The 12,469-nt window shown below is 35.7% G+C and overlaps 2 protein-coding genes across 6 annotated transcripts; both read right to left on the bottom strand.

Moving 5' to 3' along the window:
* Positions 1 to 223: 223 nt before the first annotated feature.
* LOC124310519 (inositol polyphosphate multikinase) lies at positions 224 to 6,412 on the bottom strand. 4 transcript variants are annotated; one of them, XM_046774556.1, is made up of 5 exons: positions 6,142 to 6,412; positions 2,072 to 2,303; positions 1,785 to 1,961; positions 1,374 to 1,634; positions 224 to 1,259 (listed from the first exon to the last, which is right to left on the bottom strand). In XM_046774556.1, the coding sequence occupies exons 2-5, from the start codon at positions 2,265 to 2,267 to the stop codon at positions 442 to 444; spliced, it is 1,452 nt and encodes a 483-aa protein (XP_046630512.1). In that variant the 5' UTR covers positions 2,268 to 2,303; positions 6,142 to 6,412; the 3' UTR covers positions 224 to 441. The 4 variants fall into 4 exon arrangements, with proteins under 4 accessions (XP_046630512.1, XP_046630514.1, XP_046630515.1 ...); XM_046774558.1 differs by lacking the exon at positions 6,142 to 6,412 and adding an exon at positions 4,908 to 5,544; XM_046774559.1 differs by lacking the exon at positions 6,142 to 6,412 and adding an exon at positions 3,979 to 3,997.
* A 900-nt stretch (positions 6,413 to 7,312) lies between these two features.
* Positions 7,313 to 10,343, bottom strand: LOC124310521 (hydroxyacyl-coenzyme A dehydrogenase, mitochondrial-like). 2 transcript variants are annotated; one of them, XM_046774563.1, is made up of 8 exons: positions 10,114 to 10,343; positions 9,947 to 10,034; positions 9,476 to 9,592; positions 9,216 to 9,374; positions 8,733 to 8,870; positions 8,292 to 8,454; positions 7,853 to 7,969; positions 7,313 to 7,711 (listed from the first exon to the last, which is right to left on the bottom strand). In XM_046774563.1, the coding sequence occupies exons 2-8, from the start codon at positions 10,025 to 10,027 to the stop codon at positions 7,590 to 7,592; spliced, it is 897 nt and encodes a 298-aa protein (XP_046630519.1). In that variant the 5' UTR covers positions 10,028 to 10,034; positions 10,114 to 10,343; the 3' UTR covers positions 7,313 to 7,589. The 2 variants fall into 2 exon arrangements, with proteins under 2 accessions (XP_046630519.1, XP_046630518.1); XM_046774562.1 differs by having other exon boundaries at positions 9,947 to 10,343.
* Between the last annotated feature and the right edge of the window lie 2,126 nt (positions 10,344 to 12,469).

The following is a 12,469-nucleotide window of genomic DNA, read 5'->3' as shown; positions in this document are numbered from 1 at the left end:
GTACTACGTACCAATAGAACATTTGCCTTAGAGCAATATTGAGGGAAGAAATCACAAAAATTCCAAGAACTCTACCCAAATTTCCTACCACTTCCCAAATTTCTTCCAACTGCATCAAAATTCCCGACATTATTCGATTTTTCAGAATTTCCTTGATGCTGGGTACACTGCTTATCAGCATATGACGAAACATTACAGCGAAGCATATAAGCCAAGTAAATAAATTAAAATATTTTATTTCATATATTCCCTAAAGTCTGTGTATATAATTTACACTAATAACAGTACTTGAGTTATGAATGGTCCTTTTAGGTTACTTATAAGCTTATGATCGTATCACACTAACTTTTCATGCATTGGAGAATGAGAATAAAGCTAGCTTATCCGGAACATGCATATTACCAGGGTGTAATAATAAATAGTGATAGTAATATGCACACCTCATTCTGGTGTCAAAAAACTCTCCAACAATTTAATTAGGTTCTGTATTCCCTCCAGATAATTAGTATCCAAACCATCGTTCTCTGCAGGAAAAACGTGAGCAAAATCGATCATGTTTACTCGAACCCAGTTTTGCTTCTCTTCAGGGGTTGTAGTGAGCTCATCGAGCAAATTCGCATAATCTTCTTTCATTTTAATAATATCTTTGTCGAAATTGTTTATGTAAGAATGTGTACGGCATAATTTTTCAACGACAATATTCATGCTCCTTCCGCTTGAGTCATTTCTCACTAAACTAGGCTCTCGTGAATTGTTTGGACTCGGAGGATGATGAAAGGATTCAGATCTTTTTAGACTATCACTTCTCTTGAGGCTGTGGGATCGTTTCACTGATTTACTTTTGTTTCTTCTCATAAAAATTGGCGACATCGTTGGAGTAGCGATTGGAGAGTGACTGTTGAGTGTTTTCTCGAAAACAGGCCCACTCTCTGTCAGTTGGCCAGAAAATCCTGCATCGCCCAAAGAGAGCACTGGTCGAACATTCAATTTCAAGGACGGCGATCTCGCAATTGGAGATAAATTGAAGTAACTATTAGCATTTGGCGAACCATTATTATTGGATGTTTTAGCATTAACAGGACTAGATTGTTGCCGTAAACGTTTTGCATCATATGCAAGTAATATGGAACTTGAATAGAACCTAAATTTAGTTTGCAATCTAAAAAAGGCCAAAATTTTCCACAGTGTAGATAGTAATTTTATAATTAAATTGCGGCACGGTGGCTGTCCTGGCTTGGCGTTGAGGAATAATTCCATTGCTGAAAATAAATAAAAAATAAAAAAATGGTATGTTTTTCGAACAAAAAGTTAATCGTAATTAAACTCATGTGATAACCAAGGTATATCTATACAATAAATCTTGAAACTATTACCTTCGACAACCATTTGCTTATCTAGTTTTTTGCCATAGTCTCTGTCATATTTTTTTATAAAACCAGTAGAGAGTCTACACACTTGGAATCCTGGTATACAAAAACCGTATTCATTCTTGGATTCGGCATATTTGTTTTCCTCTCCAGCTCTTTTAGCCGGCCCGGCCAATGGATCCCAAGTTCGTCGACCAATCTTTACGTCCATTACGCATGGTTCAGACATTCCCTCGGTCAAATCTTTTAGTATCAGAAATTTGATATCTACAAAACAAAGTATAAAGTTATCTAATAGAATAATGTTTTATTATCACAAAGGCGATACTAGTTTTCTAAAATTCTCTGATATTGCGGCTCACTTTCATCAATATCTTATCTATAAATTACTATTCAAGGCTACGAGTATTATCTCACATTTGTCACCAAGCTTTAGTTCTTTTGTTCCATAATACTGTGGGGTGAATTGACGGAGCTCAAGCATTAAGGGATCTGTAGTGTCTTGCAGCTTTTCATAAAACATAATTTCTCGTTCACCAAGTAGAGGCTTTTCAATCGGTTTATAGATGAGACCATCTCCACTCTTCAGCATGCCTGATAGTGTACAGAATTAATAAAGTATGATCGTGCCTTACTTACAATCTTCATAAGTGACACTAGTATATTCAGGCATGATCAATAAATAATAAGTAATAATTAATTACCGATGGTATCATTTTTATCTCCAAACGCATGACCTCCAACCTGAGATTCAAAGGGAATCATTCCAATAGGTAGGTCATATTCCAATGTAGGACAATTTAACTTAAACTCAAACTTTGTCGGTCTGTTACGCCGGCGAGATCTCCCAGGAGAAAATGGTGTCCGTTCAGACATTGACGGTGATTGCGGAACAGCCATACTGGCTAAAGTTATTAAGCAGGAAAACAATTCTATCTGAAAGAAATAAAAGTTCGGCACTTGTTAATATGTGTGTGTAAAGTTCACTGCGTAAAGTTTCCATACTGACTATGAGCTACTAGAGCGGCAACTAGAATTACACAGAGCAAACAGCAATCACTTTATTTAACAAAAATTTTGTGGCATCTTGTCTGCAGGTACTACAGTGATATTTCGATTAAGTTTAATCATAAATATATAACTTTGTCAGGCTATATTTTCACCTTATCAAGGTAATAATGCAACAAACACCTGTCCCATAAAAAATGTGACAAATATTGGTAATGTTATAAATATCCAAAGTTATATTGTTTTTCAGCTGTCATCCGAACATTATCGCATCGAATCAGCTGTACATATGCAGCGGTTACATCATTTTTTTGTCTTCCTTCTTTTGAGCTTCGCCATAACTCTTGACGTGCTCTTTGAGCAGTCACGGAACGGTAATAAACTTGAACATCGGTTGTTTACGTTTTACTCCGGCTACTTACTCAACGTTCTATGCATGCGCTATTCGGCAACGCTTTCATCGCCATCTTTGTAACCGAGCATATGACGCTAATCAGCACGTGCTTAGAGCACGTGTGCAGCATCTTTGTAAAACAGTATAGTATCTGATTGTGAGCAGAAGCGTTAGGATCGGTATAACGTGGTTGCATAACTTTGACAACACGATATTGTATCTCCCACATGACTGTAAGATATACACATATTTCAAATTCATGATCATAATATCAGAGATAAAAGAAATAATTTCTACGGAGATCGTTATATCAAACTGCGGTGCCTCTTTTTGTCCTTGTCGTCTACCGAACGTGACGTAGACGCGGATGATATCCAGGAATACTCGATATAAATCCATATGTGGGCGCGGCGCGTGCGTAATGACGAGAGCGCAGTCATCGTGGAATTTTCAAATTTGTCTAATCACCAAATGCCACAAATCGTGATCGTTTGACACGACGATGTTTGGAGATGCCTTATATTACAATTGCTAGCATAGTTTACTTTTTCTCAAACTTTTGTAACTATTACTATTTGAAAGTGATCAAATTCTTATGAGAAATTACAAAAAAATAATTAGACTTTTCATTCATTTTCGAGACACGATTTTCTTTCAGGGTCCCTGATAGCGGAGCGTTGAGTAAATTCCAGTTGATCGTGATCCAAATATTATCGACAAGAACTTGATTCTCACTATCCGCGTCCGATGCAGTATATTTCATTATTATTATTGGTATAAATATGTTGCGATTATAATCTTTAATTACGCTACTAAACATGGGCATATCATACAATTTCTTATAGGCAAAGTTCCACAAAATCAGGAAATATATACGTTCAATGTAGATTGAACGTAATTACAATGAATTGAAAAAGGTATAATGTGGTAAGTTCAAAAGAAGTAGGCAGTCGGTAATGTGGCACGTATTATTCGTCACGGCCCTGGCAGGAGGTAATTCGCCATGATATTACTGATATTACTTTACCCAGACACGCAATACTTTGAATAAAATTGACCCACATGCATGTTTTACAAAATGACTCAAATTTAAGAACGCTGTTATACAATATACGTATAGGCCAATACACCTTGTCACATTTTACGCGACCTTCCAGCTACCTTGTTATATACTACAAAAAGTAACGAAATCAAGCATTATTATAGTACCTTAGCGACTCGTTTATTACACGACTGCAGTCGTTTCCTGCAGTATTTTTCATTACGAAAGTACTTTTGCAACACATAAATTTCTTCCTAATTATCAATGTGGATGTGGCTGTGGTAATGGCTACATGAAGATCCGTGAGTGCAATGTCTCTGCGCCACTTCCAACAAATTGAAATACATTTTCTTCTAGGAAACGATAATGCTACGTCTACAACATTTTATTTATCTTGCCCGCAGACACGGCTGACGCGTTACGAAATATCTGGCTGACACTCGCGTACATACTAATGGGTAATTATAACGACGATCAGGCGTACACGAATGTTCCATAATTGCCTCATACTTGTATGCTATGGATTTTCAAATGTACGCTGCAAATTATTATATTATCATAATGTGCAGCGACTGCAATATCTACGCGGACAAATATCAATAAAGACATATTAATATTACCTATTCCCATCAGATTCCCGTGTATGCATCACATATAAGATTATAAACTTAATAACAATCTACAGTGTTATCCTACATTTGTGCACAGCTAATCATGAATTATTCAAAACTGATTCATCATGTCATTAATTAGCTGCGCTCTTTCGTTCTAATCGCATTTCTAGATCTCAAAATATCCATGTAATAAGCTTTGCAACGCGTACAAAAACACGTCATTCAATATTCATACCTACGTGAGTATTATTTTTAATTAAAATAACAATAATTATACTATTGTGTATGCCGGACTCCATCGCTCTATGCGATTCGACATCTTCAGTAGAAGTTTTGAATTACGAAAATTTTTTGTAAGAACATAATGTGTCTACGTGTACATTATATTCTATTATAAATTATATAATTGTCAAGTTTCTCGTCATATGATCTCTGATTGCTGTGAAATTCGGTTTTTTGATGATTATTAACATAGTACATACCTCGAAATCGTAAACTTGAACAACCAATTGGATTCGACTGGTACAGTTCAATTATGCCGTGAGATTATTTATATAAATAGATTGTTGATAAAAAGAACCGTGGACTTGCTACCGAAATAAAATTCTCTCAGTGGGATTTTTATTTCGATATGACGACGACAGGTCTTAGACGAAGCTCATCGACATTAACTGAACTGCATAATAATTATATCCTTCCGTGATTTCTTTAGCCGCGGTGTTCAAGCAGCCATTCTTAGACTGGATTCTTGAAGATCTCCGATTGATATACACTCGGATATAGATCCGACACTGATTGAACGAAGTAATATAAACGCGGATTTTTACTGCACACACGTACGTACATGTATCAATTTTTAAACGGGCTTGACGGACGAATCATAATAATGAATGAATTTGCTATAGATAGCAGCACGAAAAAGGATTATAATAATCGAAATAATTAACAGATTCATCAAGATTGTGGGATCAGGTTAAGATAATTGAGACGTAGTAACGATACTTTAATTTGTTGTCTATCCGTCGGAGAAACGATTTATAATTTACAGTAGCGTATGTTTATAGATATAATTAACGCACGTAGGAGTGATCAAGCCTTGCCGCGATTCTAAACGTGTCTGCCGTAATAGCATATTTTCACTAACTGCTAGGTATCCTTGCGGAGAAATTTATTTACTGTAATGATTGTGAAATAGGTCATACCTCTAACGCAGGGATAATCCAAAACTCAAATAGATACGGCTATGTTTAAGACGTGACTAATGTATTTGGTTGAAACAGACCGCGGGTTGCCCGAACTCACATTGAAACATATAATCTATATACAGAGTGATTTTAGACAGCAAACGATGTTCAAATAATCAACCCTGCAGTATCGCATTGAACACAACGACCATAGTGAAATATTATTCAAATAAATAACGAGGATGTAAGATGATTACAGTATTACGTTTTAATAAGTCTAAAGCTGTCACCTATAGCTTAGGTAAAAGCACAACACGTAAATGCGAAATTTGTGATAAAACGCGCGAATGAGTCGGATTCAGCAAAGAGCGCGAAAACAGGCAAAACCGGCGCAATTATAAATTGCTTGTACGAAGACGTTGGCGTAGAACGCAAGTACAAAGGCACAAGAAATCATATTTATGTGATATCGATCGATGATCACGAGTTAGAGAATAACGTATTAGGGAACTACGAAAATTTAGCTACTTACACAAAAAAATGGCTGTTCTCATGTTACGGCATGTAGAGGCGATAAGTGATTGCGAATTGTTGTGAATCTTGTTTCTCGTTGTTTGGAATACAGATTATGTTTTAAGACTCTGCGACTCGCAGACCGAGTCCCTCTCGTCGGGTTTCCCTCTCCCTCGGACAAACAAACATGGAATGAATCCACTCCCCTCCCATCTGTATCATAGCCTGTGCTCTACTCGTAAAGTCGTGCCTTCGTCACGAACTTTTTTTGAAACATCAGTGAGCGACGGTTGAACACTGCTACAACTTTAGAAGTTGCGAATCACGACCTTCCTGGCAATGATCCTCCCGATTTACGACATCGTTCGCGTTCGCAGAACTATCACATTCCCTGTACATAAATACGCGGCAGGTTTAAGTAAAGACCGATCATTTTTATATTTACCATTTGGTCGAGTAATGTTTCCTGGTGAATTTTGATTTGTTTTAACGTCAGGCAGGAGCCTCATTGGCACGTCCAAACGCTGGAAAGTATCACAGTTATACAGCCGTTAAAATTGAAACCACGAATCTCCCCGGAACTCTGAATAACTCGTTGCGATGTAGTAGGGAAACTTTTGTTTTTAATCGAAAAAATCAGCCAAGTGTCTCATTCATCGGACGTTTTTGCGTTTGATAAGAAACACTTCTTAAAGCTACTATAATTACGTCCTAATCAACTTTGATCTATCAATTAGCAATAAATCATTGCAGGCCCTCAATAAGACGGAATTTGTTACCCAATATTACCAGAGTCGTAGATTTGATAAGAATTTTTACCATGTATCTTAATTGAATTCTAATTAAATCGACATTATTAATCATAACTTATTGCATCTATGCCTCTAGTATTATGATAAATTTAACGTCAGCAAATACTCGCATCTTCGATATATTCAATAAATTTTAGATTACTTGGTGTCTTACAATTCACAGACCATTTCACGGATAAAAGACACATCAAATTCACCTAAGTCACAAGCAGGCCTAATTGTCTTTGACCACATTGCGGTTGGTTTAGACTGTCGTAGGTTCAAGTGAAAACAGGCTGCTATGAAATTTGTCGTGATTGAAAAATGCATGTGATGTGATGGTCAACAGAGACTTTGCGTTCACCCAGTTTGGAGCATTGTCAGCATTTTTTCAAAACATTTGCTGTTTTCAACAATTACAGATGATTTATTGTACTATACAATGATGTTTTCAACGGATTTATGTATAAATTCTCAGATAATAGCAATAAAAAAATATTAATTTTACGTTACGCTGATTTCAAAACTCGTATAAAGTTGATTTACCTATATCGTATATGTATGTTTACAAAATTATTGGCCCGTTCGCAACGTCGATTTCATTCCAGTAAGGTGATACTCGTGACAGCTAAATGAGTATATAATCGATATCTGGAAACACTTTGATTATAATTAACTACTTGTTATACTTATAGAATCCTTCTCCTGTTTTAACACCCAATTTTCCTTCTTTTACAAGCTTGTTTAGGGTTTCAGTAGGTTTGAATACTGGATTATCTGGAAATTTCTTATGCCAACCTGAAAGAATAACAAATTTCTTAAAGTTACAGTGTATGTATTAATCAGTATTTCGATATACCTATAACAACTAGCGGTTGAATGATTTACCACAGTAAAGGTGAAGTTTAGTTATATTAGGTATTTACGGTAATAACTAACCATCAAGAATAGACTTGGTAGTGTCATGACCAACATAGTCCGCAAGTTCTATTGGACCCATAGGATATCCGGCTCCCAGCTTCATTGCAATATCAATGTCTCGTGCAGAAGCATCTCCTGTATGAGAAATTATTCAGAATTTATTTCATATTTCCAGAATTTCTGTTGTGTCTACGTACTGTTACTCGTTAATAGCAAGACATTATTTTTCAATGCATGTAACAACAAAATTGAATGTCAGTTGTTGGCTCATTTTAGTAAACTCTAGACGTTTTACAGAGTCAATCATAAACTTCATTCCATTCTATTGGGGATATTAACCTCAAATTTTTGAATCACTGAAACTATCGATTGATTCTCATCACTACTAATGTATCGAGACACTTTCTTGCAAGTCTAAAACGTGTACTTAGTATTTTTCATAAATTTAAAAACTCACCACGTTCCAAGAGGCGTATAGCTTCACTCATATAAGGAACCAGAAGTCTGTTGACCACAAATCCGGGAGTATCTTTGCAAGTGATACAAGTTTTACCAATAGCCTTACCCCATTCCATTAGAGTGTTATATGTTTCATCTGAAGTTTCCGGAATCCGAATGACCTATAATTTACACAAAAATTTGTAATATTTTCAATTTCGGTTAGTTTTAACATGGTATTTTTTTACCGTTTTTCAATCTGAATAGAAACTAATTATATAAAGTCATATTAATTCAATCAAACACATGAGCGTTTCATGAGCTAGGTGAAAAGATTGTTTTTGCTAACCATGATTTTGCAAGAAAAAATTATGTTATTCGAAAACAGATTTCCAGATAACCTAGTGGTATCATTGGAGTTACTGATCATTACAGATAAAAGAAGAAGTGATGCTCATACCTCAAGCAATTTCATAACAGGTACAGGATTGAAGAAATGAAGACCGCCAAATCTGTCCTTTCGCTTGGTAACTGAAGCAATTTCTCCAATCGACAAAGAAGACGTATTGCTTGCGAAAATCGTAGATGCAGGAGCAACCTATAATTATTGATATCATGAAAAAGATCTATGTAAATAATAAACTTGCTAAATAAATATAATGCTAACTATTTTAACAAAGACTACTACATATTCGCCTCTTTTATTACAGAATAAGATGATTCAGAATCAGTAAGACAAAACAGTAAATGATATGATCAGTAAATTTTGAATCTGACATGAAACATAGGTTCTAAGTTTTTATAAATGCCACTGAATCTACACTTGGATATCAGCAACCTTGAAATATCAGATAATTACAAGAAGTAGGTGATATGCCCACTGATTGGATATTAAGGATTAAAAGATTTACACTCGCTCACTTTTAATGATATTCAAACTCACATCATCTATGCTAGCGAAAAGTTTGTGCTTAGCTTCCAGATTTTCCACAATTGCTTCTATGACAAGATCTGTAGTCTTCACAGCTGCTTGAAGATCCGTGCTAACTTCTATACTGGCCAATGCACTCTTTACCAATTTTTCACCCTCAGTAGGATTGTCCTATGGAAATATATTTTTGATTCATTTTTACAGAATGTGTAATTGTAATTGGTAATTAGTATTTTATTATTATTATTTCACATGGCTTCTTATACACTTACTTTATATAATTTCTTGGCTACGCGACCTAAGCTCTTCTGAATACTATCTTGAGATTTCTTCAACACATCAGGACTGATATCCACCAAAGTTACTCGGTGGCCTGATTGAGCTGCAACCTGCATAATTCAACAATATCATTTTGAACAAAAATTAGACATTCTATTTGCTGGTGTAAATAGGAGCAATTGTGAAGGTATGAAATCTGAGAGTGAACTTATTGCACGCAGTTTAGCCAGGGATTGAAATCATTTCCTATTATTTTCTCTCGACAACAGAATGGCTTTCTGACAAGAAAATTGGAACAGAAATTTAAAGGCTGAAGTGGAATAACATATTTGCACTGTGAGAATCCAGAAATTAATTTAATGCATGTCGTACTTTAGTAATGTAAGAGGTCAAATTAACTTTGGAAATTTCAATTTGAATTCAACTAAGTAGATATCAACATTCGTTTCGCCTTCATATCATACCTGAGCAATCCCTGAGCCCATGAGCCCACCTCCAACGACAGTAATATGCTTAATTGCATTGAGAGAGCTAGATGTCGCCATACCTCTTCTTATAATTGCGAATGGTAAAATCATGATTAAAGAAAGTGAGAAATTACCAAGATATTAAATTCAACGCTAATAATTACAGGAATACCACGAGAATGAGAAGACCAGGTGGTTACGTTAATGAGAACGCAAGACAAGTACCGGCGTTCGGTGGTGCCCCACTTGTATTCTATGCGATTATACTTTGGACTTTGGTCATTCAATTGTGGCTATCTGACGATCTTGTTTGCCTCTTGGACTGCTACTTATCTATTATCACACACTTGTAACGTGTGAAAAAGTGAACCGTCGAAGGTAAATTTCTCGACGTAACGAAAATAGCTGTTTTACCTAAGGAATTTGAGTAGAGGTACGGCTACGCTATCGCCCAACTATCAATTCTCGTTAATTGCTAATTGGAATTCAAGATAAACCTCTCTTTTTATACCTCTTGTAAACTTATCGACGTGGAAATCTAACTAGCATTCCACTTTGCGTCGTTCAAGTACAGCCAGAAACATGCTTCAAAACAGATGTGGACGTGATTGATCATCAGCTGCTTAATCTACGCTGTGATTCGTTATTTGTGGCGAAATCGAAAATAGTCCAGGCATTAGGAGAAAGCTAGGTGGAACATGGGAGTAACGGCAACTTTCCGTAAGCAAATATGCTCTGCATTACCCACTGCTTTAGTGATGTTAAATCCGGTAGAGTACCAATTGGTTACCGACATGCACTTTCCGTCTACAGACAGTTCGAAAATTAGTTCCAAAAACCTATTCGTCATATTGAATCTCTGATTGAAATTTGACCAACTATTATTTGTAAGCTCAGTTTTACAATTGGGTAAACTACGAAGTTTACCGAAAATACGTAAAGAATGCTGATCCGTCAAGCAGCGTCCTCTGCGTCCTCCCCTACACGCGCAACTCAATCTGGTAAGCAGTCGGCAAGTAGATGCGACACTAACTGATTTTATCATCGCTCACCGCGTGTATCCAGATAACGAAGAGTCGAATATTATTATGCCTATGGAATGACGACGCCGTAGTTTTCAATTACGCAAATTCATTTGAGCCAAATTTGGAAATGGCAATCTAACTCCACCGGTTTACTGTTAACAGAGTTTGAAACTTTTTTTTCGTGCCAAGGATGGGAGACATAGTCGAAGAAGTTAATCAAGGGATGGAGATATATAGATGTGCCTATATGTACCTTATGTAATTTCTGTACATACCTATGCTTAATACTTAACTCGTACCGTTAACTGAAGATAATAATATGTATCGTCAGTCAACGCTCATATCTTCATTCCGAAAGAAGATGCAGCCGACATATAAAAATAATTTCTTCACTGACGTTAGATTTCCGTGGTTTTTAAAAAGTGAAGCTTATTTGCAGCGGAAAAGCTAGACCGTTCTACACAAAAATTCTACTTGTAAATATTTCTTGGAAATTAGGTAATACCCGATTGTTACTAATGTTTGAGTCCATGCTGTAACAAGCCCCGATGAACCTCAGGCAATCATTATCACAAAAGTAATTGAGAAAAAATATAAAAATGATGAAGGTTTTTTTTTCAACTTCTACTCATATTACCTGGTTGAATTGCAACTCTTTCCTCTAACCCCCAAACACAAGACTGTTCAGAAATTTATTATCAAGTGGCCCAGATTATAATTACTCATATCTGTCCACTTTATTATACATTTATGGCAGTGCGCGTGTTAATTGTTAAGAATTTTGTGTGTGAGAATATGTATTCCCGACAAAGTCGTACTATTTTATCCGGAATTGCAGCACTTTTCCGGTAACACCTAACAATAATATTACCCAGATAATATAATTTTGTAATAATACTATATATAGGATCTCAGAAACTGACGACTGATATGACCGAAAAATGGATTTTCCGGATTCTTTATAATGAAATTCTCATCAATTATTTACGATATCTCTGTCAAAATAATATGAATTTACGAATTCTTGTAATTGAAAAGATTATAAAAAGAAATACTGAGAATGCTATGCCGGATAGGTAAATGAAATTGTACTAATTTCTCCGAAACATCAAGTTGTTCAATGAGTAACGAGTAAAATTTCCGAATTTTACAATTCAATGATTTTACTGTATCGGTTGCGAAAAGTCAAGCCGGAGAGAAAGATGTTGAATTGCCAAACTCTAAATTGCCAAAGATATGTGCACCTTGTTGACTTTAATTCAGAATCGAAATTTATCAAAAAGAAAAATGTTGTATTTACGTGGAATTCATTCTGACTAAACTGAAGAAATCACTCTGACTAAACTAAAGAAATCCGAAGGTATCACGATTCCACCTGCATTATACATTATCGAAGAATGAGTTTAATTGAAAATGAGTTAAATTTACGCAAGAATGAAACTGCCATTTAGAAAACTACAATATGTTAGTATTTTACTAGTGAAAATAAATTCAC

This window comes from Neodiprion virginianus, chromosome 1 (genome assembly GCF_021901495.1).
Source record: "Neodiprion virginianus isolate iyNeoVirg1 chromosome 1, iyNeoVirg1.1, whole genome shotgun sequence".
Lineage (NCBI taxonomy): Eukaryota > Metazoa > Arthropoda > Insecta > Hymenoptera > Diprionidae > Neodiprion > Neodiprion virginianus.
The sequence above is the reverse complement of the archived record's forward strand: the minus strand, read 5'-3'. Positions and strand labels throughout refer to the sequence as shown.